General features: G+C 58.8%; 3 protein-coding genes across 3 annotated transcripts; 1 reads left to right on the forward strand and 2 right to left on the reverse strand.

The window, feature by feature from the left end:
- Positions 1 to 23: 23 nt before the first annotated feature.
- On the forward strand, positions 24 to 10,689 carry LOC119102425 (chaoptin). Its single transcript, XM_037225792.1, has 6 exons — positions 24 to 64; positions 953 to 1,124; positions 4,353 to 4,554; positions 7,448 to 7,616; positions 8,369 to 8,445; positions 10,628 to 10,689. The coding sequence occupies exons 1-6, from the start codon at positions 24 to 26 to the stop codon at positions 10,687 to 10,689; spliced, it is 723 nt and encodes a 240-aa protein (XP_037081687.1).
- Positions 10,690 to 22,115: 11,426 nt separating this feature from the next.
- Positions 22,116 to 23,469, reverse strand: LOC119102426 (translation initiation factor IF-2). Its single transcript, XM_037225793.1, has 4 exons — positions 23,427 to 23,469; positions 22,734 to 22,957; positions 22,162 to 22,285; positions 22,116 to 22,130 (listed from the first exon to the last, which is right to left on the reverse strand). The coding sequence occupies exons 2-4, from the start codon at positions 22,847 to 22,849 to the stop codon at positions 22,116 to 22,118; spliced, it is 255 nt and encodes an 84-aa protein (XP_037081688.1). The 5' UTR covers positions 22,850 to 22,957; positions 23,427 to 23,469.
- A 338-nt stretch (positions 23,470 to 23,807) lies between these two features.
- On the reverse strand, positions 23,808 to 25,685 carry LOC119102427 (uncharacterized). The gene is made up of 3 exons (XM_037225794.1): positions 24,580 to 25,685; positions 24,241 to 24,275; positions 23,808 to 23,871 (listed from the first exon to the last, which is right to left on the reverse strand). Exons 1-3 carry the CDS (start codon positions 25,036 to 25,038, stop codon positions 23,808 to 23,810), a joined length of 558 nt encoding a protein of 185 aa, XP_037081689.1. The 5' UTR covers positions 25,039 to 25,685.
- Between the last annotated feature and the right edge of the window lie 2,035 nt (positions 25,686 to 27,720).

The following is a 27,720-nucleotide window of genomic DNA, read 5'->3' on the forward strand; positions in this document are numbered from 1 at the left end:
CTGCCTGCGCATGCGCGAACTGGATGTGCTGCATATCACCACCTGCCCGAGATCGGAAATACAGGTGAGCGTCACCGCCGGTTGCCGGTCACCTCGGTGACCTCTGCGGCCGGGGTCGCTGACCTTGGGGCAGCTGAGCGTGCCGCGGGCTGGGGCCGACAGCGCTAGACACTCTCCAGCGCCAGTCCCACTACATCACTCAGTTGCTCACGTGCTATCGACAAATCACTCCTGGAGTGTGGTTTACGAGCCCCGGTCGATGGCTTCCTGCCCATACCTAATGCTACAAACCACGTGGAGTGCGCTTAGCTGAGAAAATTGTGTTGACGTTAACTTGGGTGCTTCGTGGCTTATTTGCAGTGCGTATCCCTGTGCAAGTGGTGCTAAGCTGTTATCGGATTGATTTAGTCACTTCGTCCCAATACACTGCGGTGTGCTGGTTTCATTCGACCACAATCAATACTATCAGCCACCTAGTGGGGGCGCGCCAGCCACTCCAGTGCGGTGCCCATGTGACTCGTGGTCGGATGAGGTCCACATGTGTCATATTCAAGCTTTGCATGTGTTAGAAGTTTTGGAGCGATTCATGCAATGTGCGTTGAGACTAAAGTAAACCACTCGTTCCCCTGAAATGCTGAGTGAGGTATGTGCTTGTAAGCCCAATCAATAGATTCCAAGCATGCAACATATTCATCTAGGCAATGGAATATATCGGATCGTTTCTGCACCAATGACAGGCTTATAACAAACACACAGTTCTGCGCCATAGCATGCTGCTCGCTAGTATATATTTATTACCCTACCCCACTTGCCATCGGCATTGTCGAGACGCACCAGCGGCCGCGGCTCACTTCGGCTAATAGCTGGCCATAACACCCGGAGCGTTGGCTTAAGGGCCTAATAAGGTGATCGCTCGCCATCCGTGCGCTACAGTGGTCTCCGTCATCGCCAGGTTCCGACTGGGCGGCGTGCTGAACAGCCTGCAGTCCATCCGGCGACTCCACGTGGAGGTGCGGGAGCCGAAGCTGGAGAGATCAGCTGTGGGGAGGCTTTGGGCCGAGAGGCTGAAGGAACTGCGCCTCACTGGCCGCAACCTGCGCCAGATCGAGCCCGAGGCGTTCCAGGTGAGCCACCAGCCTCGCCGCGGCCCGTACCGCATCAGCCGCAGCTCACCAACCACCAGCCGCAGCTGATTTAGTGTCACCCAGCCCCAGCTGACGTCAAACCAGCCACATCCGCTGCCCTGTCAGCCGCAGCTCACCAACCACCAGCCGCAGCTGATTTAGTGTCACCCAGCCCCAGCTGACGTCAAACCAGCCACATCCGCTGCCCTGTCAGCCGCAGCTCACCAACCACCAGCCGCAGCTGATTTAGTGTCACACAGCTCCAGCTGACGTCAAACCAGCCACATCCGCTGCCTTGTCAGCCGCAGCTCACCAACCACCAGCCGCAGCTGATTTAGTGTCACCCAGCCCCAGCTGACGTCAAACCAGCCACATCCGCTGTCCTGTCAGCCGCAGCTCACCAACCACCAGCCGCAGCTGATTTAGTGTCACCCAGCCCCAGCTGACGTCAAACCAGCCACATCCGCTGCCTTGTCAGCCGCAGCTCACCAACCACCAGCCGCAGCTGATTTAGTGTCACCCAGCCCCAGCTGACGTCAAACCAGCCACATCCGCTGCCTTGCCAGCCGCAGCTCACGCCGTGTCGTTTGCGGCTGACCACATCAGCGAAGCAGATATTGTCAACCAGTACTGAAGCCGTGTGAGGCACAGTTGATACCGGGCCAGCCACACCTGATACCGTGCCAGACACAGTTGATATGAGAACAGCCACACCTGACACCATGTCAGAGCAGTTGATAGCAGGATAGCCACACCTCATACCGTGCCAGTCACCGTTGATACCAGCACAGCCATACATGATACCGTTTCTGACACAGTTGACAGCAGGCCAGCCACGCCTGGTACCTGTTAGCTTCCGTTTACGGCCCACACCGGTGGGAGGCGTCTCGACGATCCCCAGCCTCCGTCTTCGCTGGATGTTTACGAAGTTTTAGCGGGCACGTGCCGCCCGGTGCCTGTCCGTCCAGCAGGATTTCCTGACACATGCCACCCGGTGCCTGTCCGTCCACCAGGATTTCCTGACACATGCCACCCGGTGCCTGTCCGTCCAGCAGGATTTCCTGACCCGATTTTTCAAGCGCCTTTAAAAGTACGTGCAGCGTTCATAAACTTCACGCTGTCAGGGGTCCATGCCAACATTTATGGAGTAAGCACGATTTCGAGAATAAGACTATGTCTCGGTTTATTTTGGACAGTTGTACATATTAACTCGAAACACGAGTGCTGCTTGCGTCCATATGTGCATGGTCCGCCGCCCCAATCCTGCGATCCCTGTTTTGGCAGTGCCCCTAAATATAAGGTCCGGTAATTTTAGACTGCCTTGGCTACTACAGGTTATAAGAGCAGTAAAGCAGGCACGATGGCTCTGTTTATGCATCGTGTTTGGTATTGTAATTTACTGGCAGGAACATGACCGTTTTCAACCACAAACAACGTTTTCACTCCACTATTTGTGGCGCAGCGGTGCCGCTAAGATTTTATCAAGGGTAGAGAGCTCAGTGACAACGCATTATGCTGACTTTCAGCTTCCTGCGAGGAGCCATTTATGGGAAAAGGCGCCCTCCTCCTCCTTCCTTGGTGTGTCGCGGCGTAACCAAGAATTCGCCAAAATGGACTCACATCGAGTCATGTAAGACCCCTCCAGTCAGCGTAATCCCCTGTTCGTCGCTTAGGAGCTATTTCTTCGGGACATTTTATGCTTATGGCCGTGCTTTGATGTCTCGGGAACCTTTGTCATATTTGAGAACACTCACGGACGTCTTCAGCCAGCAAAAAGGAACTGAGATCTTTGGCTACAGAGTTCCCTCACCACCTGCAGGAATCCCCGTCAGTTCCAGAGGCTAAGGCATGGTCAAAAAGCACCCGCCCCCTTCGCTATGCCCATGTATGCAAGGATTCATGTGTATCAACGTTAATTGTTGTTTGTATTTACAGCAATCTTGCACGCTTGTCTGTGCTTGCGTTCCTAATTAAAGCTGACTACAGCTGAGTGCCGATTCCGCCCGTTCCCTGCACAGCCCGGACCCTGGAGCCGATCCCGTCCGCTGCCCCGCTCAGCCCGTACCCTGGAGCCGATCCCGTCCGCTGCCCCGCTCAGCCCGTACCCTGGAGCCGATCCCGTCCGCGCCCCGCTCAGCCCGGACCCTGGAGCCGATCCCGTCCGCTGCCCCGCTCAGCCCGTATCCCGGAGCTGATCCCGTCCGCTGCCTCGCTCAGCCCGGACCCTGGAGCCGATCCCGTCCGCTGTCCCGCTCAGCCCGGACCCTGGAACCGATCCCGTCCGCTGCCCCGCTCAGCCCGGACCCTGGAGCCGATCCCGTCCGCTGTCCCGCTCAGCCCGGACCCTGGAGCCGATCCCGTCCGCTGCCCCGCGCAGCCCGGACCCTGGAGCCGATTCCGCCCGTTCCCCGCTCAGCCCGTACCCTGGAGCTGATCCCGTCCGCTGCCCCGCTCAGCCCGTACCCTGGAGCCGATCCCGTCCGCTGCCCCGCTAGCCCGAACCCTGGAGCCGATCCCGTCCGCTGCCCGCTCAGCCCAGGCCCTGGCGCCGATTCCACCCGTTCCCTGCACAGCCCGTACCCCTGGCGCCGATCCCGTTCCGCTGCCCCGCGCTGCCTGAACCCCGGCGCCGCTGACAGACCTGCGGTCAGGGGACAAACGGTGATGCGAGAGCAACGGAAAGTCGCCACCACTCAGCGCGAGCAGTGCTGGCATTTTCGGAAAAGGTTACTCAGCGCGGTCCGATTACCAGCACCAGCGGCTGGGTCTCGCCAGACTGAGGCCCCGTCACACCGCCGTTGGGCCTCATCAAACTGAGGCCGCGTCACGCCACCGTTGGTCCTCATCAGACTGAGGGTCGCGTCACACCGCTGTTGGGCCTCATCAGACTGAGGCCGCGTCACGCCACCGTTGGGCCTCATCAGGCTGAGGTCGCGTCACGCCACCGTTGGGGCCTCATCAGACTGAGGTCGCGTCACGCCACTGTTGGGCCCATCAGACTGAGGCCGCGTCAACGCCACTGTTGGGCCCCATCAGACTGAGGCCCCGTCACACCGCTGTTGGGCCTCATCACACTGAGGCCCCGTCACACCGCTGTTGCGCCTGATCAGACTGAGGCCCCGTAACACCACTGCTGGGCAGCATCGGACTGAGCCCGCGCGCTGCGAGCGCCGCCGCGCTGTCAGGCCCAGCCGGCGGAGTCGGCGCTGATCAGCTCGTCGCTGGCAGGGTTTCCGAGGCCGCCACGAGCTGGTGCTGCAGGTGAGGGACACGTCCATCTCCGAGCTGCCCGACGACCTGTTGCGCGACCTGCGCCACGTGACCACTCTGACGCTTGACTTACGCCGCAACCGGCTCATCAACATGGGTCCGAGCACGCTCTACCCGAACGGCTCCGAGTGGGAGAAGGTCGGCACGAAGGCCGTCAAAGGTCAGTCTGGGAAAATGTCGACGTTCTGTCTCAAATGGTATGATAGTCTTTCAGTAAGACTTGCGCCCGGTTTAAGATAAATCAATTAACCGTCCATGACTCACGCCATTTTGCGTCGAGCCACCAGTGAGTCGATTATTTCGGATGAAAAGGATCGTGAATCACGAATCGAATCACTGGATCTAATAGGAAAAGTTAATCTGAGTCAAGCAAAGTGAATGTGAAGGCCGAATAAACCAATTCTAGCTTTTTATCTTTTGTTGAAATTACTTCCTTGTTTCTGCTGAAATGAGATTGCCTGCCACTGGTTCAGGTTGTTTTTGTATGAAGTAACCATGACAATGGATAAAGATTATCAGCCAAGAGTTTTGTGCTCTGTCTTTGTGCGATGTGGGTTACTATTCAATAAAGGGAATATTTCACACTTGAAGGCTTTTAGTATATTTCTAAGTGGAAAAGACTGCTCTAGACAATACAATTTCTCCGTTTAATACACATCTCCCTTAATACGGCATTGTTTGATTACGTCATCGCAGCTTGCACAGCATTGATTGAGAGCCAGTTAACGGCCGTTATATCTGGAAATCGTGCTCACGAACGCTTATTATGAGCGACTCGATAATCATATTTTCTTGGCCTTGACCGCCGTACGTCCAAATGAAAGGCAGGATTTGACCAACGTTATTGTGGTCCCGTAGATGTCAGGCTGACCTTGAAATAATTACCCCGAAATAGTTGGCGCATCTTCGCGGGTGTGTAGTTCAGAAACTGGAAGGGTTTATGTTTTAAGAAGAGCAGGACTGTGAGACGCACCGAATGATCTGCAAGGTGACTATTTCAGTTCAAAATATCATACAAATGTGGAACGATGCTTTAAATCAAGGATACAAGATATACCATCACCCACGCTATGCTCCAGTGAGCCTTAACACAAGCAAAATAGGCTTGCTTCATTTTAACATTGAGCTTGAAATACTTAAACCCGCAGAACTACTTGATAATATTTTGGGTCTATTTAAGGATGTGATGAAAGAATAACGACGCATTCGCAGCCACCCGGACAACAAAAATATATCCCGTCAACGTAATTTATGACGTCATAACTCATATATTCCGCGCCTTTTGGTGTTCGGAGGGATCTGGACGATGAAGCTTCTACATGACGTCACGTATAATATTTATGGGACGCGCCTTACCTTTTCCCGCAACTTGATCAAATTAAGTCATAAATGGTGCAACAGATTCAATTTAACAAAGTTAGCTTGCGCGCCCAAGACCGACCACCAGTGATACGAAGACGGTTTACATGTTCCAGTTGCAAGCAACATAATTTGCAATTTACCTTGTTTACAGCGCTGTAGTACCTACAAATAAAAGCGTGACGTCTTTTCATGCGCAGTTCTTGTCGCCACAGTTACGAAGATGCGAACAGAAAATGTGTCGCTTCTACGAACATGTCCTGCAGAGATTCTGCATGACGTCACAGAGGACAGAATATTTTTGGTGCGCTGCGAATGTATTGTATGCCTGACCGGCACCCTCCCGTGTCTGGAGCATGCCCGGTCTCATCTCCGGACTGCGTTGTCAGCTAGCAAAGCACAGCGGGCCTAAATCACACTTACAACCGACGGACCGAACGGGTCGGCAGTAGCAGGCAGACCCCAGCTGCCTAGGTGAGGTTGGCAGGCGGACCCCAGCTGCCGTGCTGGGGTCGGCAGGCAGACCCCAGCTGCCGAGCTGAGGTCGGCAGGCAGACCTCACCTGCCGTGCTTGGGGCGGCAGGCAGACCTCAGCTGCCGTGCTGAAGTCGGCAGGCAGGTCCTACCTGCTGTGCTGAGGTCGGCAAACAGGCCCTTGCTGCTGTGCTGGGGTCGGCAGGCAGGCTCTTGCTGCCGTGCTGAGGTCGGCAGGCAGGCCCTAGCTGCTGTGCTGAAGTCGGCAGGCAGACCCCAGCTGCCGTGCGTGGGGTGGCAGGCAGGCCCTAGCTGCTGTGCTGAGGCCGGCAGGCAGGCTCTTGCTGCCGTGCTGAGGTCGGCAGGCAGGCTCTAGCTGCTGTGCTGATGTCGGCAGGCAGGCTCTTGCTGCTGTGCTGAGGTCGGCAGGCAGACCCCACCTGCCGTGTTTGGGGTGGCAGGCAGGCCCTAGCTGCTGTGCTGAGGTCGGCAGGCAGGCTCTTGCTGCTGTGCTGGGTCCGCAGGCAGGCTCTTGCTGCTGTGCTGGGGTCGGCAGGCAGGCTCTTGCTGCCGTGCTGAGGTCGGCAGGCAGGCTCTTGCTGCTATGCTGGGGTCGGCAGGCAGACCCCAGCTGCCGTGCTGGGGTCGGCAGGCAGGCCCTAGCTGCTGTGCTGGGGTCGGCAGGCAGGCTCTTGCTGCTGTGCTGGGGTCGGCAGGCAGACCCCAGCTGCCCCGCGGGAAGCTGGAGGCGTGTGACCGCCGCTCCAGCTGCAGTCATCACCAGCCTCCCGGAGACGCGCCGTCTTGTTATCATCCGGTTGTGACCATTAGACGCCCGCGTCGGCACATCGATTTCTTTGTCGCCGTCAATAGGCACCGTCCCACACCACTGCAGCAAACGAACGTGCTCCTAACGAGGCCAACCTGGGGCGGCAGAAACGAGCCGTCGCCCGGCGAGCGGCCCGTCTGATCTCGGCACGCGCCAGCTCGGCGGATGCTCCGCTCATGTAATGGGTCTGGCGCTCGCGCTCTCGGCGCTGGGCGGCCGTCGGGGAGCAAGGTTATGACGGACTAAGCGGATGTGATTCGTAACGGAAGCGTTTGCGCTGAATTGTGTCATTTGTACCCAGCGGGTGACAGCCTGACATCAGTCCCCTGATCACAGTGTTCGCCCTGATATTCCAGCCGGAGGCGGACATGACCTCTGTCGCGCCCCCCAGGTGGCATTCTGCTCGGCGAGAACCGCTGGGTGTGCGACTGCGCGCTGACCTGGCTGGGCCAGTGGCAGCGCCGCTGGGTGCGCGAGAGCCTGCGCATCCACACAGCCGTACCCCGCAGCGCTCAGCACGTGCACCACGTGGTGCGGCAGGCCACCTGCACCGACCTCAGGTCAGTCCGGCCGAGTCAGGTCACGACAGGCTGAGCGGCCCACTACTCAGCGGTCACGGCCCATGAGGCAGGCCATCTGGGCCGCGCGCTGGCCGGTCATGAACGGGCCAGAGCCTGTGTGTCCCGTGGCCGCCCGCGTACCTCGTGCGGCTTTGGAAGCCACAACAGCCCAGTGCAGCCGAAATTTGGTTTAATGGAGCTTCACTAAATGCCTTCACGCATCTGAGGAAGAACAACTCAGACGCAGCTCTTCGCATCACGTTCACAGCTGCTGCACCGCTCCGGAGCTCCCGTGTTCCGTCTCTGAAAGTGCTCCGTCTGCACCTGCCGTGTTCCGTCTGTGGTTGCTGTGCACCGTATATTATATAGCTGCAGTGCTCTCTTCTTTAGGTGCAGTGTGCCGTTGACAGCTGCCATGTCCCTGTATGTGGCCACAGTGTGCCGTCGGTAGCTGCCGTGCTCCTGTATGTAGCCACAGTGTGCCGTCGGCAGCTGCCGTGTTCCTGTCTGTAGCCACAGTGTGCCGTCGACAGCTGCCGCGCTCCTGTATATGGGAGCGGCGTACTGTCGACAGCTGCCGTGCTCCCGCATGTGACTGCGGCGTACTGCCGACAGCTGCCGTGTTCCTGTCCGTAACCACAGTGTGCCGTCGACAGCTGCCGTGTTCCTGTCTGTGGCAGCGTTGTTTTATCTGTGGCTGCCACTTGACCTCTTTGCGTCCGCCGAGTCTCACGTGACGTGTGTGGCCTCAGGACGGGCTCGGAGACGCCGATCATGGAGCTGCGCGCAGAGGACCTACGCTGTCGGATCGGCGCCGTCGGCCGAGGTGGCCGGCCCGCCGCCGGGGCGCCGCTGCTGCTGGCACTGCTGCTGCCGCTCGCGACGCACCTGCGGTTCGGGGCGCACCTGCTGGCTTGTGGAGCACACCTGCTGGTCTCGGCAGCGCACCTGCTGACCTGTGAAGTCCGCCTGTTGCTGTCGCGGGCGCGCCTACTCGGCGTCACGTAGGTGGCCTGAAGGCGGGCGCCGGCGACTATCCGTCGCGCTCTGGTTTGCTCAGCCTGTGGTGGAGACTGATAAGGCTGCGTTGCTCCTGTTTGCGGATGTTGTGTTACCGTCGGGCCGCGGCCCTCAGCTTGTGCTGTACCCACGCCCTCCTCCGTTGCGCGCCAGGGGTGCACCGTCTGTCTAGCGACGGCGGCGTGCGCTCAAGTTGGGCCATTTAGCAGATGATGGTCGTATCGATTGGCAAGGCTGGCATTAGGGGTTGACAGGCGTCTGGAATTAATTGGATCGTGCGGCAGGCAACCATCGAGTGAGGCTAGTTTGTCAACAGCGCTGAGCGCTGTCGGGCTTTATGCTGTTGGAGGATGATCAGTTACGGATGTCGGAACTTAACGCACCGCACAACTTCTTGTATGACCCCGCGCAACCAAACCGCGTACTGCTAAAGTGAAGGCGGGACTTTTGTTGGGAATAACAGAATAAGAAAAAGGGCTTTGACTTAATCTAGATCATTCATGTTCACCAGGATGATGTATGACATCTAATTGGTGAACCAGACTGTGAACACGTTGTTTGGTGCAGAAGTAAGCACGTTGGACTAATCAAAGCTTCTATCAAATTTGTGTAGTCTGGGAACAACCGGCACAAACAATGCTTGGCTGAATCTCCCCCTGGTACCCGCGTACATGCCGTCCAGCCGCCTTTCTCGCGTTATCCGCGGTGTTCGCCCAGTACGACGGCCGAACAATCACCACCTCGTGACGTGCGGGAAAACATCAGCGCGCAGCGACATGCGAGACAAACCAGTACGCAAAGACGCATTGAACAAACCAGACTGGGTCGTCAGCAGCCACAAGTGGACGTCGCGACAGTCATATGTTCTGTGTTGTCTAGGGACGGCACTTCGTATGGGTGGGGTTACTCAGCAGTGCGGAGTTGTGGAGTCCATCCCAACGTGGAAATCGGTGCGAAACATCCCCACCAGCCTCTAGGTGCACCTGTTTCTTACAAACATGTCATTACCTTAAGTTGTTCAATTAACATAGGTTCACAACATGCAACATGTCAAAAACTGTAAAAAACGTGCGAGCATATCAACATAATTTACTTTTATTCCATCATGTTTTTTTACCTTACTGATCCACTAAACAATCGACTCCAAAAAATACTCGCGGGCAAGCCATCCTGCACAACACCTTAAGTTACAAGTGATATGCATCTCCGTTTAGCAGAAATTGCTATATAGTTTCACGCAAACGTTGCATTGTAAGTCGCATAAAATAGGCACAGGTGTGTCTGGATATTGTCGTGGATTTATCATTGGTGTCGCTTTATCATTGGTGTAGATTCTCCACACCCGCTTTTGGGTTTCTTACCAGCCCACGCCACATTCAAAAACGTTTCTCCGCCCCTAGTGATGACTGCTACCACACCTTTGCAACACGGTTGAACGCCGCACTCTTGTCCAGTCGTTGGAGGGGATGGGGAGGGGAGGGGATCTGAACCGACCTGTTGTGTGAGACGGTGAGGTGCCGGCGGCGCAACAGTTGCGTGCAGTCGCCTGCCTCAGCGGCGGCGGCACGTCACGGACGCGGCGTGAGGGAGGGCAGGGGAGGGGGGGGGGGGAGGATCGCACCTCGGCCGTCGCGTGCGCGGCACCCTATACGTCACGGGAGGCGCGTGCGGTGGTCTCGCCGGGCCTGAGCGGCCGGCTCTGTCCGGCGCCAGTCGGGGCTGTGTGACGTCTGGCAGACCTGCTTCAACATATCATTAGTGTGCGGAGTGAGACCGGTTGTTGTGAGTGGCGGTGGCTGCGGCGGCGAGCTCGGTCGGAGCGGCTGAGCATTGCTGTTCTCTGTTGGAGCCTCGATGGCAATATATGCTCGAGCCGCTGCCAGCGCCCACCGCCGTACCCAGCGGGCCCAGTGTACGGCCGGGCGCGATGGTCCCCGGCGAGGTGGGAGTACCCTGCCCGGCGCGACCGCCGGCCCCGCCGGGCCCCGCAGGACCTCTGGCGTGCTCGGCAGAGGCCTGCTCCGGCTCAGATGTCACCTCCAGCACACTGTGAAGGCCGGCGTCGCGGTCGACCGCCGACGGCTCGAACGGGGTCAGGTCAGACCAGTTGTTCCCCTCCAATCAGCGTCCTGTCCCCCGGGACCGTGTGGCGTAAACCTTCCGGGTCGGAACAGCGCGCCAGGGTTGGTACCCAGCTACGCGACCCAGCGCGCTGAGTGGCCGGGTCCTGATGACTTTACGCTTCGTAGCAAATTAGTAAGAACGAATATGTCACTTGAAAAGGTCGTCAGAAGGCAGGGTCAGTCCACACGTGCGTGTGCAGCCCTCGGCCGTGCCTCGCCGCACTGGGAGCAGGGGGCCCGGACGTTCGGGAAGTTACGGTTCAATGCCTCGACACCTGAATTACAATAGCGCTCTGTGATTACAGCAAGCCCGTCGTCTGAGCGCGTCTCGAGCAGACTCAGCAGACTTATGCGGAGGACGTGGCTATGTGGCATGCTGTGCCAGTAATTTTCGATTCCACGTTCGCTAAAACACGGTTCACTTCATGGCCTTGCAGTTTCACTTCAAACTGGCTCGCTCAAACAACTAACAAACAAGTCAATGGGTTTAAATAATCCACGGGGTAATTAAATGGAAAGGCATAGCCGAAATGAACGGTTGGCCAGCTGTTGCAGGAGAGCCATCGGTCGGCCCCCTGTCTCGCGGCGTGTCGGGCCGCTCGCTCTGAGCTGCCGTCTGGACGGTGTCCGTCGCCAGTCGGTGTGCCCCGGCCCGGCCCGGCGCTGCTGGTTCCGGGAGGATCGCTGTCGTCCCGAGCCGGCGGCGCCCCTGGCCTGAACCCCGGCCATCTGCGCACCGACCGCACCCTGCCAGCCGTCCCACCATCCGCAACCACTTCACTGTGTACGCAATGGAAATACAATTTGTATATTTTCCAACCGGTGTCTTCCTAATGGCCGTCTTGGCTCGGAGAGTGTGACAGCTAATGGACGCGGACGATTAGTGTCCCTCCGGTTTGTGCCGCGTGGCCGCACAGGCCGCGAAGTCAGCGGGCTTCTCGCTCCGTTACATCATGCAGTTTTAAGACCTTGTTAGCAATCGGTGGATCCAATTCCAAATGCAATTTTCCGCGAAGCCCAGCTGAGGTCCTGAAGGGCGGATCCCGCACGCCGTCTCAGGGGAGGGGAAGAAGGGATTGGGAGCTAAAATCTGAGACCAATCCAAAAGTTTAAAATCCAAAAGATGCTCTGATTTCACAAACAGTTCAACATAAGTTCCTTTTTTGCCGCAAGAAGCGCTACAAACTTAGCTTCTTTTCGCAAAAGGCGCTTCAATTTTCCTCAAAGTTAAAAAACTAAGTAATTTTTGCTCGATTCTGTTCGGGACATTGTCCGGTTCTGCAGCCCCCCCCCCCCCCTGGATCAGCCTTTAGAGGTCTTGTTACTCAGGGTGTATACGCCAGGAGGAGAAGTAAGTGTGGTGAATGGCCACCAATGCAATGACAAATCGCAATCCGGTGGCGCATTCGGCACGGCGAGTAGATTAAATCTTGCCTCGCGTGTAGGCCCATAGTTTGGTTCTTGATTATTACATAATTCACTCGCCATCATCGCCTTTTTTAAAAATCGTTAGAGGGGGAGCTGTACCAAGTGAAAAGGACTCGCAATACCCCCATACTCGCGGAAGATCTACATCGCTTACGGATTATGAGTTCACTTCTCTTTAAAGTTATGAGAGGTCCGACGGCAACGCTGAAGTCCCTGTCTGCAAAGTTGGGGAGCCGCTGGAGCTCCTCCAAATGAATATGAAACTGCTGCGCACTAGATCATCACGGAGTAAGTAAGTCCATGGGTGCTGTAACAACCATAAGCTTCAACTGCACCACTTTTGATTCGCAGAAAATCCCGCGCGCGAAGGTCTGTGGTGCCCACCGCGACGCATCGTCAGCAGGTGTTCACACGATTTTTCATTTCATAACCATAATTCATGTCAGTATATTCTCTTACTCATACTCCCAACATTTTGGTGATAAGCTATTTTAAGTTTCCCCTCCTCCTTCGCATTTGTAGTTGGTAAATGGCATTCCAGTGCCTACGATCTACTCTGGTACGATACAGATTCCATAGTCCGGGTGCTTTTATCACCATTCTCAAAGCAACGTCACCGGCGTTAGCCAATGCTATGCATGAGGTGACAATAACATTAGATCCCACGCACACTTAACGTGCAGGTCTCCAATGAAGGACAAATGACAGAATGCAGGCTCCAATTAATTTAGAACCTGCGCGTTAATACCAGGTCAGCATTGTAACACAGCGGACTTTTGCGGGCTGAATCATCAGGTTGTCGGACCGGGCCGGGCCGCGGGCTGACAAGTCTGGAAAAAGTTGCGTCTCTAGTCCAGACCCTAACGGAGTCTCCAGCCAAGATCAGGGGATCCCATCCTTCTCGATAAGGGGTCGAAGGGCTTTTCCGTCCCATTTCGGGTTACCTACCGGCTATCATTCTGGTGACACCTGGGCTGAGGCCGACAGATCGTTCCAGAAGCCCTCAGAGAGATGCATGGTACATCGGTTACCGCCCTCACACCGAGGGCACTCTGAACGGGACGGTTGACCCTGGGTCGACGCACGGGCCCTCATCGTCGCAACATGGTTCTTTCCTAGCGTAGAGGGTTCAATACATAGCGCAGGGATGACCCCGGCTCAACTTTTGGGTCCCTAGATGAAACGGGAACATGGACACGGTTCGATACTGGAACCACCTGACTGATACGGGGCCCTTCCACTGCCTTACCATGACCCCTTTCATATCTCCTTTTATTGTCAGTCTCCTCGACCAACGTAAAGTACCTCGTCACACTCGGGATACCGTTCCTATCATCCATTCAGCAAATGGCCCGTGGGTCGACTCGGGACTCTTGCAGACATGGGACCCCCTGTTAGTGGGATCCCGGCTTGGGGACCTTCGCAGACATGGGATCCCCGTCTCAGGGACCTTTGCAGACACGGGATCCCTGCTGGGCACCGTGGGTCCCTAGCCGACACAGGAGCCCCAGTTGTCTTAGGGATCCCGACCAATGCTGGCGGTCTTATTACTGATATTGGCGGCCAAGGCTCGCCCCTGCTTGGAAAAGCCTCTCCCCTCGTTGACATGGAGCAGACCGTTTGGCATTTGGGGACATCGGCCAACATAGGGAACCTGGATTTGTCCCAGGGAAATGAGAATCGGTGCAGGAGACCCTCTGAACGGCACTCGGAGCCCCCGATCCGCAGGACCGGTATTCGCTAATACGACCAACCCTTAGGGCTCTTCGAGCTCCTCCATCAGGCCCGTTTTCTTTGGTTTCCACGAGCTGTTCAACCTCCGGGACCTACAGGGAGGCACATTTCTGTGCCGTCTGCCTGCGCTCCGGGGCCCGCGGGCAGTCAAGGGGGCTCTTGGACGGAAGCAGGGCCTTTGAGCTACCAAACAGTCCCTGTGTAACCTGCGAGAACCCGGGCATCCAGTGGGCCGTGAGGATACAGCTTGATGACAGGCGACCACATAGCCGCTGGGTGGTCAGTGGGCCTTCAACATACAGCCAAACACTTAGGTAGCCAGGTCCTTCGACCAATCAGAGTTGCCCATTGGGGACAACAGGGGCCCCGGACGGTCGGTAAAGCCCCTGAGCAGTCAGAGGAGAAGGCCACTGGTCGGAGGCTCCACAATAGCCGAAGGGACCTTTCATTAGCCCGCCAGACCCTGAGCAATTTAAACGGCCCATGCCACTGCGTCCCCTAGTTTTCCTTCGGAGTAGCGCGCAGTAGGTAGTCTCCCACACACCCACCGCGCCCCATCGATGTCTCAACTACACCAGTCAACAGTCGCGCTCGTCCAAACGTAGATACCATGTCTGAAAACTCGTGTATTCACGCAATCCGCGCGGAAATGTGCAAACAGGAACACAGTCGGCTGCGCGTAGCGGACCACCGGATTTGGGGCACGGCGCTACCCAGCGGCCGATCACGGAATACCAAACAAAACCGAAAAAAATCAAATACGCACGTGACTGCTTCCGACACGCACCGCATCGCAGCACTGCTCAAGGTATCCAATGACTCGTCCACTTCTGATCCGGCGCCAGCGGGGTAGTGCGGGGACGGACGGATGCGTTACTCGGTGAACTGGCCGATCAGACCCCGGGCGTCCCGGTGACCGACAACACGCGGGAGGGAGAGACGGACAACATGCCAATGGAGGGAGAGCAGCCCGTCGGATTGGACGGGCCGACCCATGTCCAGTCAGTCCGGCGGCAGCGCTGCGCGGGAGGCCGGACACGTGCCGCCACCGCGAGCGAGCCGCGTTCGACCGGGGCGGCAGGCGCCGGGTACGAGGCGGACGGCACGGGCCATGTGGGAGACGGGGTGGGAGGCGGACAGCACGGGCCATGTGGGAGACGGACGGCGCGGGCCGGGTGGAGGGCGGACGGCACAGGCTGGGTGGAGGCGGACGGCACGGGCCGTGTAGGAGACGGACGGCACGGGCCGGGTCCCGGGGCGACCAGCAGCTCCCAGCAGAGCGCGGCGGCGAGCTCAGCGCCAGGCGCGGGAGGCGCGTTGCCGCCGCTTGGGCTCGCCCGCCTGCGACTGGCCGAGGAGGGCGCCGCCCAGCTGCGATTGGCTGGACTTGGCGCGCCGCACCGGGTTCGGTGCGTAGATGTTGGCCAGCTGGACGAGACTGCGTGCTGACCGGGCGCCGCGGCCGCCCGGCCCGGCTGGAACGGCACCAAACGATCAGCAGCGCGGCGGCTGGGGTCGGGTCTGGCCCGCAGATACACGGCGCACCGCCGCGCCATGACGTCGTGCACGAGACGGAACGCCTCAGATCGCGCCTGTACGGCAGAAAAAGTATGGACGCTCCATGGACAAACCAAATTACCTCCATTCGTTTCATTGAGACATCATGGCAGCGACTGTGGGGTGTTGGCAGGTATATTTCAGGTTCCGCGTGGATGTCGCTGGCGCAATCATCACAGTGATGCCACGAGCTGGCCGTTCGTCATGTCACTTGCCCATGTTAAGTTCGAGACGGCATAAGTTTAATCCAGGTCACACGCGTCACCTGGTATAAAGATCCCTCCAGAGGAAAGGTCACCTCGAGATAACGGTCTCAAGAAGGGCAAACAGTGTAACTGAAAGTTTACGCATACTGCCTGACAAAGTGACAACGGGTTACGCGCGAGAAAGAAAACACTTCGCGAACACACACTCGTTAAAATGACCACGCACAGCGCACCTTGTTTGTTCCCCACAAGCAAATCTTCCATAACTCAAGCAGGGAGCAGTGCAATAACCTTAATTTGCCCTCCATGGAAAACTAGTGACGATGCTAACTGTTTGAATATCTAGTGACGCATGAGTCAAAGTAATCAGTACCAGCATCGCCAACCATCGTTGCACCTCTTATGAGAGCTTTCGCCCGGGCGAGGCAACCACATCAGGCTCATATCGTGCGTCGAAGGGGGTGGGAAGCAATCTGTACAGTGGACACAAGCGCTACCGCAAGCCCACCGGAAGGACCACCCGACCGAAGCTCCCACACAGCCGGTGTCGGGATAGTGCGCGGCGCGGGGTCAATACACGGCACAGCAGGTCCGGGCGTGCAGACACCGCAGGCGGCACGGAGCCGGACCAGTCGCTGTGCCGCCCGCAGAGCCAGCGGCCGGCCTGAGGTCGCCGCGGCGCCGCCAGGCCCGCAGCGAGGTGGCCGCCGCCGTCACAGGCGGGGTCAGGGTGGCCGGAGGGGCGGCGATGCGTCCTGCCACCAGCGCCGCACACCAGCCCCGCCTTCCGAGGCGTCGCGAGACCACCCATCGATCGTCGCCGTCGGCGGCCTCGGTCGCCCCCTCCCCCCGCAGCGCCCGTCCTCCGCAGGTGAGAACGCTCTGCGACTCGTTGTAAAGGTCTCACCACTGGATCAAAGTGAACTAGGCCGCCGCGATAACGCGCCGCCGAAATACGCTTAAATATGAAATCGAAACGGACTGAGCTCGCTCACAGTAATAACGTCTTTTTCTTTTTTAAATCAAGCTTGCTTGAGAAAATAAATATTTTACTCGTCTTGTTAGACCATGGGTTCAACAGCACCACGAGGTTGGAGAAAACAACTCAGGATTGAAGCGGTCATACTGGAATCTGGGGGATAGCCTCACCTGGAAATGTCATATTTAATCGGAAACGCGGTAAATCGGGCATTATATCATTAAAATTGTAAGGGGCAAATCCCCTTTTGTGAAAACTGCTGATGCCCCTCGGTCGTTATATCCATTTTTTTCAGTTACCACAACCGAAGAAGCAGCCTATGCGTTTTTATATCTTATATTATTTTCTGTTTTATTTCATGGTCTTTATCCGCTCCACTCTTGCACCCAACAGAGCAGCTGACGCGTTTTAATATTTCATCTTACTTTTATAGTCATATCGTATAGTTTAGATCGGCTGCCACCTCTCCACAGGCGTCAGCTTTCATAGAGCCGCCGGTGCACCGTACTAGTTCAGCTCTCCCCCAGTTCTGCCCGAGTCAGACGTCGCTGCCGGACATGTAGACATTGCCCCAGTCAGTGGTGGCCTAGCGCGGCCGGCGTGTGACCCGGCTGGGATGCCTCCCCAGCTGTCTGAGTCAGGCCGGTCTGGCACGGCATACAGATCGGCCCCTCCCTCTTGAACTGACCTGGCTGGAACGCCTGTCCAGCTGTCTGAGTCAGGCCGGTCTGGCACGGCATACAGATCGCCCCTTCCCTCTTGAACTGACCTGACTGGAACGCCCGTCCAGTTGTCTGTGTCAGGCGAGTCTTGCACGGCACGCAGGCCACCCCTCCTCCCCCCCCCCCCCTCCACTGGTCTGATCTGCCAGTGACAGCGCCATCCGATACGCTGCCACCACCGCCCAACCACGAAACACGAGCACGTCGGCCGCCACCGAGGCCTCCACTGGCGCCGCTGTCCGGGCCCGCACCTGACTTCTCAGAGAAAAGGCTGCTCCTGCTGGCGGCGCGCGGCGAGTGGGCCGTCACGCGCCTCGGCCGCGCCACGGGCGAGGCGCGCGGCTTGGGCGAGGCGGCCGGGCGCGCCTTGGGCGAGCCGAGAGCCAGCCGGGAGCGGGCACGCGGGCTGGCGGTCACCGGTCGGCCGCCGGCCGCGCCGCCAGACTCACTGCAACGACGACACGCACACGCTGTATGGACTGGCTGCGAGACGCCGTCAACCAGACCGACACGGCACGCATGCGCCCACCGCGCAGCTTGCGCTGCGGGTGGTCGCAAACTTTACCACAGCAGCATCAATGCGACGGATTTATGCGGACGGAGCGCAGTAATTCATTTGGCTTGCCTTCGAATGCCGCCCGGAGCATTTTGAGGGAACACTCCACCACGACACAATGCTAGCATAAAGTACCGCAACGCCACCGAAAGGCTACCGGTGTTACCTCCGCATAACTCCGCATAACAATAGCATTTTCCGTTCGCGGCGACCGACAGCCCACTCTCTGCCTGCTGGCGGGACGTGTCCCGCCCTCACCGTTGCCGTTTCCGTTCGAGGGCGAGCAGTGTGGCGCGCGAGAGGTGGGCGGCGGGGTCGGCGCTGCGCCGCCGCTCGGAAGCGTGCTGCCGCGCCGCCCGGTCGGCCGCGATCACCGCCAGACGCTGCGTCGGCGACGACGCGATGAACAGCTGGTGCAGCGAGTAGCAGGCGCCGCGGACCTGGGCACCGTCAATTGTCACAGAGCGGCACGGCACCGGGCGGCGAGAGGGCTGTGGTAGCACGCGGCCGAGCGCTGGCCAATTATTACAACAGACAGGCACAGCAGGTGGCCACACTGGGCCAGAATCTCGGATCAAAATATACTCTAAACACAAATAAAGTACAAGAGCCATTTGGGTCGCGCCATACCAACTCAACTAGCGAAGGGCCATTTCTAACAATTGCCCATCTGGGATTTCGAAAAAAATGGGCTAAAAGGTTTTATCCAAATATGAACACGAGCTTAAGGAAATTACAGCGAAATAGAAGCTACCGTTTTTGAGTTAGTTATTTTGTTATTTTGACCTCATTTTTCACTTAGGAAAAAAATATTAAATTTCCGTGTCCCGCAAAATGTTAATCACGGACCCAAAATCAAACGACCAGCCGTTAGACCTTTCGCACGGACGCATTTATGGCACCAATATGTTCAACTGATGTGAGACACGTATGCATAAAAAGCCAGCCAGAATTTACTAAATCGATTGGTCAAAACATGCCATCCAAATTTTACAAGCACGACTTTTGGATTCTCCATACTTTTCACCATAGAGGCCTTAGCAAGGAATGGGCATTTCCATAGTGACTCCTCCAGCGAGCACCGAATCGGTCCTCCCGCGTGCAGCGGTCAGCCACCCTTGCATGGCGCCGTGTAGAAATCACCTATTTCAAGACATCAAAAATGAGAAAACGTCTATAACCAAAAACCGTGGTTCCGGTTGCTGTAATTTTCGCAGACTCAATGGTATAGACAATCGTGGTACAATGGTATAGACAAAATCTCGTATAAATCCCCGCAAGTCGGGTGATCGATTGGTTGAATTTACATGAAACAAGCCATGCAACAATGCTCCGCATATCCCAAACCTATCAATGACACCAACAAACAATGCAGATTCGTTCCTAACAGACAAGTCCTGCCGCGGTCGGTGACTGCGGCGATCGGCCCCTCTGTCGGTGTCGAGTGATCGGCGGTGCGTCGGAGGATGCGCGGCGCAGCTGCCGGCGGCCTCACCTGGTTCACCAGCCGCTCGTGCAGCTCCATGTCCTGCCGGGTCACCTGCTTGGTCAGGTCCACCTCGCGCTGCAGCCGCAGAGCGCACAGCATAGACTCCTTGGCGGCGGCGATCATCGACTGCACCTGTACACGCCGCAGGGCCAGCGGGAGTTACTCAAGCGACAAGGGGGAGGGGGGGGGGGCATATGAGAGACAGAGGTGGACCCAGGGTGCGCCTCTGCAGGCAGCGCAGCCCGGGCACCGTTGTGGGAGGCGGAGAGGGTGGGGTGGTGACCGCCGTATCCGACCCTGCCTCCGCCCGCGCAGGACAAACAGCTCGGTGAGGAGAGGGCGAGGGGGCATGGGTGACAGAAGAAAACAAAAGCGTATGTCGCTGTACAGGAAATGACGAAAAATCGATCAAAGTCCAGACCGGACCAGCCGAATAGAATCACACTAATCAGTGCGCAGGGAGTACGTTTTCGTCTTGTGCGAACCCGGGAATGTATCGCGCTTGTTAAGTAACGGATAACCACAATCAGAGGTTTTCGTTTCTATGAGCACTACCGTATCCCCGCGAGGTCACAGCAGGCAGCGCCGGAGTACAAGCAAATCACAGAAGCAGCGCACAAACGACCGATGATGACACAAAGGAGTTTGCGTTCGATGATCCTACACAGCCTAAACCGGTACTAACACGTGCAACGCCCGCGCGGACTAGCCGCCGAGGTGCTGTGGGCTGACGACGCCAGCCGCGGTACGGACCTTCTCCGTGCGCATCAGCCGGCGCGTGAGGAAGCCGCGCGCCGCCGCCGTCACCCTGGCGTAGCGGGCCTGCATGCCCGGCTGCAGCGCCTGCGACAGACGCGTCACGATGTCAGAGCCGGCTCGCAACGGGCGCCGCCGAACAACGGGTCACGGCCGGCGACACTGGACAACGGAACACGGCCGGCGACACTGGACAGCGAAACACGGCCGGCGACACAGGACAGCGGAACACGGCCGGCGACACTGGACAGCGAAACACGGCCGGCGACACTGGACAGCGAAACACGGCCGATGACATTGGACAGCGGAACACGGCCGGCGACACTGGGCAGCGAAACACGGCCGGCGACACTGGACAGCGAAACACGGCCGGCGACACTGGACAGCGAAACACGGCCGATGACATTGGACAACGGAACACGGCCGGGGCAGTAAACAGTGAGCTGGGGTCGGCGACACTGGACAGAGTGACACGGCTGGCGACGCTGGACAGCGGGACGCCCGTGTCCTGGCCGGGCCCCGAACCCAGGCTGACCTCTGGCGGCACGGTGAGCCGGAGCGGCAGCGGCGGTGGTGGTGACGCCAGCCGCCGGGCCACGGGCGTCGGCACGGCGTCGGCCGGCGGGCCGGCCCACGGCGGCCGCTGCTCCCGGGCCGGCGGCGTACTCAGGTGCGAGTCGTACCGCTCGTACGCGGACGGTGGGCTCTGCACAGCCAAGAGGACGACATCACCGGTCCACCCGCACAGGCCGACCGACCGAGCTCGCCAGGCGCGAACCACGGGCTCCAGGGGACGACATCACCGGTCCACCCGCACAGACCGACCGACCGAGCTCGCCAGGCGCGAACCACGGGCTCCAGAGGACGACATCACCGGTCCACCCGCACAGACCGACCGACCGAGCTCGCCAGGCGCGAACCACGGGCTCCAGAGGACGACATCACCGGTCCACCCGCACAGGCCGACCGACCGAGCTCGCCAGGTGCGAACCACGGGCTCCAGAGGACGACATCACCGGTCCACCCGCACAGACCGACCGACCGACCGAGCTCGCCAGGTGCGAACCACGGGCTCCAGAGGACGACATCACCGGTCCACCCGCACAGACCGACCGACCGAGCTCGCCAGGTGCGAACCACGGGCTCCAGAGGACGACATCACCGGTCCACCCGCACAGACCGACCGACCGAGCTCGCCAGGCGGGAACCACGGGCTCCAGAGGACGACATCACCGGTCCACCCGCACAGACCGACTGACCGAGCTCGCCAGGCGGGAACCACGGGCTCGTCTCACACCTGACGACAGCAGGTATTCGGCCCCCGGCGCGACACAAGCCGGCTACCCGGTGGTAGCTGGTAGCCACTAATATTCGTAGCAGGTCCGCTACCAGACACCAGGCTGCGTGGTGTCAACACCATAATACATCCTGCTACGACGATTAAACAGGTCAAACGCAAAACCCTTTTTCGGGCTCATTAAAAAAATATGGGCCTTCGATACGCCGCATCAACGGCGTCGAAAGTAAGCTTGAACGCTCCCAGGTTCAACAAACACATGTCCCGTTCTGTACACTACAGAATAACACATACAAGCAACTAAGCAATTAGTGATGCCATAGCCAATGACCGGCGGTGGCAACCGCCGCAGCGTGTAAAATTGCTACGGTCCAAGCTATTTTCCCTCGACACAGGCCCTTCGACGACGTGCGCACTCTGTCGGCAATGAGCGTGACTCACCATCACGGTCGACCCTTCTCCCAGTGTCCTGACCCGCCGCAGCGGGGGAGGTGGTGGCGGGGGCGACGGCGGCGGCGGGGTGTCGCCTCGCTCGACCCCGGTCTGGCCGGGCCTCCCCGGTCGGCCGGGGTCGGAGTTCACGGCGGGCCCGGCGGCACGGCCGAGGTTGGAGCGGGCCGGGCTGGCCGCCGTCAGCAGTTCGACGGCTCCCAGCTGGCGGCGCAGTCGCAGCAGCACCGCCTCCTCCACCCGGCGGAACGAGGCCTCCAGCGCGCGCCGCTGCCGGCGCTGCTGCTCGACCAGCGCTGCCATCTGGTGTTCATGCAGCGCCAGCAGATCGCGTAGCTCGTCCAGCGCCGGTCTGCCGGCGAGATCAGACCAGCGGCGCTCGCACGGAGTATGTGACAGCGACGGAGCACGAACGCACGAGCGGAGACCTGGCACAGACGCAGCGCATACCCAGATCAGGAAGGGGCCGCGCTTGGTGAGTGTAGGTCCCGCAGTCAATCTCAAGCCAATCTGAGGCGGTCCGATTTCCAGCAGTCAGCTCATGCTTTCACAGCGAAATAACTGACGACAACGGGACATATACAACAACAGCAACAACAGCATATACAACAGCACGCGGGTGCAGGCCTCTACCTTCAATTTCGGCTTTGTCACAAGCCAACGAATCTCCTGCTGCGACAAAACCAGCGGCCCACAGTGGCGCCCGCGGCGGGGCCGGCGTCCACCGCTGACCGTCGACCGGGACTGATACCGGTCTGGCAGCGCGCGAGTGCTGACGGGGAGCACAGCCGACCACTCACAGCGAGGCCGGGTCCGGCGGCGGCGCGACCAAGTCCGGTGACGGGTCTGGCGGCGGCGCGACCGAGTCCGGTGACGGGGCTGACGGCGGCATGTCCATCGGCGTCGGCGAGTACATGGCGGCGGCATGGCGGCCCGCCGGCGGGGTCCGGCCCGCCGGAGGCGACGGGGTGTTCCAGCCGGCCGTGAACGCCGGGCCGACGGCACTGCGGCCCTGCAGGATATCCTGCATGCCAAACGGTCGGCGTAAGGACAGTCGATGATGTCCTCGGCACTAGCCGGCAGTTGGTACAAAAATCCCGATAAAAACAGGGGCCAGGCATGAACTCGTTACTGAGTGACACGCGAACTTTTGGTCACGACACGATATCACAAAAACACAGGAGTCACGCACCAGTCTTCACACACGACCAACGCGAATAGCACACACCCCATTTCCTTCACGTCGGTACCCCAACTGTAACGGTCCTGAACGTGCGCGATCATGAACATCTGGCCTCAGCGCGGTTACACTCGAGCCCACTGCAGCAGCTGTTGTGCTGCACCAATGTTCCTCCCCACCCTCGGCGCGGCATGGCGTCTCGACCCAACCGGAATAGCATTCCCGTGATCACCACGCCCGGCCCCAGCACTCCCGTCCCACAGCTGTGGGGCCAGCGTTGCGCGCGGCCATCCTGCCCGCTGGCGACCCTCACCTGAATGGCGCGCGAGTCGAAGTTGGGCGTGGGCCGGCGGGGCGCGGGCGAGTGGCCGGCGAGAGGCGACAGGCTCGGCGGCGTCCGGCGCGGGCGTGGCGAGGCGCGTGCGCGCCGGCGGCGGCCAGACGGCCAGCCTGGCCACACGCACGAAACGCTGAGCACAGCCGCTGGAGGGGAGGCTCGTGACGACGGCAGACGGAGGCCGCACAAACGGCACGTGAGGAACCAGACCAGACCGGAACACACATATTTTGCTCGACAAACGCCGGGCGGCTGGCCCAAGGCCGATGCGGCGTGAAAACAATGAAGGAAGCGTTACCCACCTCCTATTTCCAGGGCGCATATTGCAAGTATGACTATTCTGGTTGCACGCGAGGCCTATACGGTCTGTTTAAACACGACTAACATCTCCGGAGCTCCCTCCGAGAGTCTCGGCGGCCAGCTACAGCAACGGCGGCGACACTCACCGGAGGGGCGAGGCGACAGCTCCAGCCCGGCCAGGGGCGGCGGGGGCGGCGGCGGCGCCGAGCGACGCCAGCGCGCCGGTGGCTCCGAGGCCGGCGCGTCCCGTCCCGACGCCAGGCTCTGGAGCACGCTGCGCCAGCCCAGTGGCACGTCAGCCGGCGGCGGCGGAGGCGACGGCGGCGGAGGCGGCGGCGGCGGCGAGCCCGGTCCCGCCCGCTCGGCCAGCGCCGCGCGCAGCTCGGCCGCCGAGCCGCGCTCGTCCCGCCAGCGGCGCCGGCGCCGCGCCTCGGCCCCCTCCGGCTCGGCACCAGCACCGGGCGCCGGCTGCTGCGGCCGCCGGTCCGGCGACTCGGTGGCTGTCGCTGCCGCATTCTCCAACACCTGAGAGGACGAACACTTGCCAAAGCCGACCCAGAGCGCTGCACTACAGGAGATCGCTGTTCCTCTCGGTACGTTACAAGTTGGCTAGTAGTACTTGCCGTTCGCTAATTACTTATGATTTCTTTTCATGTGGAAAACAAAGCAAGTGGAAACCCTTCCAAAGGTCAATAGCCATTATTCCGCACTAAAGTCACATCGAATACAAAACGAAAACATTGCTGTTTGGGGACTGCAGAATTGCAGCACGCAAGAACTGAGCCCTGCCGATCCCATCCCCACCACTAAGCTGCCAGCGGCGTCTGACCTGCAGCCGCTCCTCCGGGTGTTTCAGGTAGTACTCGACCAGCAGCGGGCTGGGGTTCTCCAGCGTGAACGAGAGCCGGCGCGCCGGCGAGCGCTTAGCCACACGCCGATGGGCCGCCCGCCCGTGGACCGGGCAAGGCGCCGCGGGGCCCGCCGCTGTCGGCTCCTCCGGCTCGGCGGATACACTGTCGAAGTCGGCGAACGTGGCGCCCTCAGCGCCCGCCCAGTCGACGTCAGCCGGCCCCGCGCTGTCGCGCCGCGCCCAGCTGCCCTGACCGGCCTGGTCTGCCGATGCTAGCGTGCCACCGCTTCTGCCCTCGTCCGACGGTGATGCTGCGGTCCCACCGCCATCTGGGTCTTCTGGTGTGGCGCGTGTTCGGGTCGCGTCGCTGTCAGTCGCCGATGTCACCGTCGCGCCTCGGCCGGAGTCGTCCGGTGGCGCCGACGTGCCGCCTCCCATGTTCTCCCCGGACGTCCCACCTGTCCTGGAGGTGATGACGCCCCGGCCGGAGCTGTCCGGCGTCGCTGATGACTCGTTTCTGCCGCTGCCTGGCAACGGCACCAGCGCCTCGCCCGCGGCAGAACTCACGAATGAGGTGACAGTTCCAGCGCTGCATCGTTCCCTCAGAAGTGCCAGCGGGCCGAGCGCTACCACCGATCTGCCGCCTCTGACAGCGTGGTGTGCGGGTGCTGCTGTGTTACCAGCCTGTGGCGCCACATGGCCACTGCGGGGCCCGTACTCCAATGAAGCCGCGGACCCGTCCCGCTCGCTGCACTCCTCCAGCGACACCTCATCACCGTCTACATTCCTACCTTCCACTGACTTCGCAGGCTCGTCCCACTCATCACAGTTGTCAAACGCCGTTACAGGCTCTTCCCCTCGCCCGCCGAGGTCAAAAGACGCCGTGGCGCGCTCCTCGCCGGCCCCGGCAGACGCCGCACGAGCAGCAGCGGGCAGCGACAGCGGCGAGCGGCCACCCGTCACAGTGCGCGCAGAGTCGGGGGCCAGCGACAGCGGCGGGCCAGGCGCCTCGGAGTCGGTGGCGTCGCCGGTCAGGTCGGCCGCGTCCAGGAAGCTGCGCAGCGAGACGCTAGCCGTGTCGGGCACGGAGCGCGGACTGGCCTCGGCCCACGGCGGCCCGCCGGCCGGCGGAGAGTCCCCGCGGGCGGACGGGACGCTGCGCCGCTGCTCGGCGGCGGAGGCCGCCCCGGAGCCGGCGTCGCCTTCAGCGCCGCTGCTGCGCGCTCTCTCCTCCGCCCGCCCGCCGTCGCCGTGGCCGGAGTGCGGCGGCGGTTCGTCCCTGCGCGGGCTCTCGGTCGGCGCCAGCTGCCGCGGCGAGGCCACCATGTCGCAGAGTGCCAGGCGCGGCACGCCGCCGGCCGGCGCCGCCACCACCGTCTGCAGCGAGCTGCCGCCCCAGCGCGCCGCCACCTCGCCCTCCTCGTCCGAGGTGTCCGCGTCGGCGAACTGGCCATCAGCGTCACGCTCGGGTGGCGGCGGCGGCTGCCAGAGCCGCGCCACGCTGGCCGGTGGCGCGCCGCCCCACCAGTCACAGTCTGGTGATGCCATTGGTCAGTCGCCCAGGACCACACAGCAAGCAGTCAATGGCAATGTGTGGCAATCGCTGCTGCGGACTCTGTTAATGAGAAAATGTGGCATGTCATATGTACACTACACAAAGACATACATGCTGTATCAAATACACCTGAATTGTTGCACATTCAGGATGGGATTTCATGAGGAATAATGCTTTGAATGCCCCCTGCCATCCTGAATACCCCACTAAAAAGCAGTCCTGTCCAAGTGGTGCAGTCCTGTGGGGTATGGTTGTGACATAACAAGACATGAAAACAAATACATGCCATACATCACAAGCATCCAAATATTTATATCTTGCATTCAACTTACTACCCTACACCTCAAAATTTTCAACCATGTCAACTCTGAAAGCTAAACCACACCTATACAAACATGTATCACATGCCACTGCTCACTCATTAGTACACACCACAGGATTGCTTAACCCTGATGGCACCACATTAATGTCATATTGTGTGAATCATCTAATGTGTGACTGATGAGCATTCATGTCAATATAATGAGGTGCTTATTTTTTCCCCTGTTTTGTATGCACATTTGTTAATGCTGATGTAGCTTTTCATTTTATGCTTAACACAGAAGCCAGGCAGCAAACCATGGCAGACATTTATCATATATTTAATGCTTCCTAAATTCCGACCTGAGTGAGGCAGCAAACATCCAATTAGCAGCAGTCTCTGCTGACCTTAACTCACCCATAAAACATGTTTTCTCACCAGATCAACCATTTAAGGTCTAAAGCAGAGTGAACTACCTACTTCAGTACTTCCTGCTCTTAAACCTAAAACCACTAAACCACATATATTTGTTTGCCCTCAGCCCACCTAACAAGGTCTTGTTGAGATCTCAGGACGAGCACCACCATGTTCATGCCAAATGACAATGATATATCATCAGGGGCATTGTTATTTAAAGGGATAAGACCAAATATACATACCCATATCATTTTTTGTAAAGCTGCTGTGGATTGGTCTTCCAAAAAGCAGCTGTTAATCTCAATAACTCACAAATCAAAACAAAATATCTAGATGTTTTAAAATTGCATGCAATATAATGAACCATACTTATCTTGCAATACAAAAGAAAACTGTGGTACTGCTGGTGCTTGGCTCACATTGGAGCTGTTATGACAAAACTTCTAAAAGTGCTCAAGAATGAAAGGCAATGGAACCCTTTCAGTTGTAGCAATTCTAAACAAGGATACCAAAATATCTCAAGATGGCATCAATCATTCTACATGTTTCTGTTTTGCCTAATATTTTAGCAAACTCCATAAGGTATTTATAGTGGATGTTGTTTCTAAGCAGTTCATGCAACAATGTTTCAGATATTTCACACAAAACTGTTCCTTGCATCAGCAAATTTCATTGGATCGATATCTGTTGGTGGCAAGTACTGTCCACACAGGAACCACAGGATAGATGAAATGCTGTAATTTTACAGTATAATTAAGATAATAAGGTACAGGTATCTGACACCATTGAAGCCCATGCAGTAATGATATGACTGCAACAAGCCAAACATGAAATGGTGATTTAAAAA

This window comes from Pollicipes pollicipes, unplaced genomic scaffold (assembly GCF_011947565.3).
Source record: "Pollicipes pollicipes isolate AB1234 unplaced genomic scaffold, Ppol_2.1 Scaffold_5724;HRSCAF=6776_pilon_pilon_pilon, whole genome shotgun sequence".
NCBI lineage: Eukaryota > Metazoa > Arthropoda > Thecostraca > Pollicipedomorpha > Pollicipedidae > Pollicipes > Pollicipes pollicipes.

Excerpts from the sequence above, each read along its gene's own strand:
- LOC119102425 (XM_037225792.1), top strand. The coding sequence starts at position 24 with ATGTGCTGCATATCACCACCTGCCCGAGATCGGAAATACAG. Across the intron at positions 1,125-4,352 it reads TCGAGCCCGAGGCGTTCCAG|GGTTTCCGAGGCCGCCACGA; the intron begins GTGAGCCACCAG and ends CGTCGCTGGCAG. Across the intron at positions 8,446-10,627 it reads CGGCGCCGTCGGCCGAGGTG|GACCTCTGGCGTGCTCGGCA; the intron begins GCCGGCCCGCCG and ends CGGGCCCCGCAG.
- LOC119102426 (XM_037225793.1), bottom strand. The coding sequence starts at position 22,849 with ATGTACTCGCCGACGCCGATGGACATGCCGCCGTCAGCCCCGTCACCG. Across the intron at positions 22,286-22,733 it reads CCGCCGGACCCGGCCTCGCT|ACCGGCGCTGGACGAGCTAC; the intron begins GTGAGTGGTCGG and ends TCTCGCCGGCAG.
- LOC119102427 (XM_037225794.1), bottom strand. The coding sequence starts at position 25,038 with ATGGGAGGCGGCACGTCGGCGCCACCGGACGACTCCGGCCGAGGCGCG. Across the intron at positions 24,276-24,579 it reads ACCCGGAGGAGCGGCTGCAG|GTGTTGGAGAATGCGGCAGC; the intron begins GTCAGACGCCGC and ends TCGTCCTCTCAG. Across the intron at positions 23,872-24,240 it reads GCAGCGACAGCCACCGAGTC|CTGGCCGCCGAGACTCTCGG; the intron begins GCCGGACCGGCG and ends CCGTTGCTGTAG.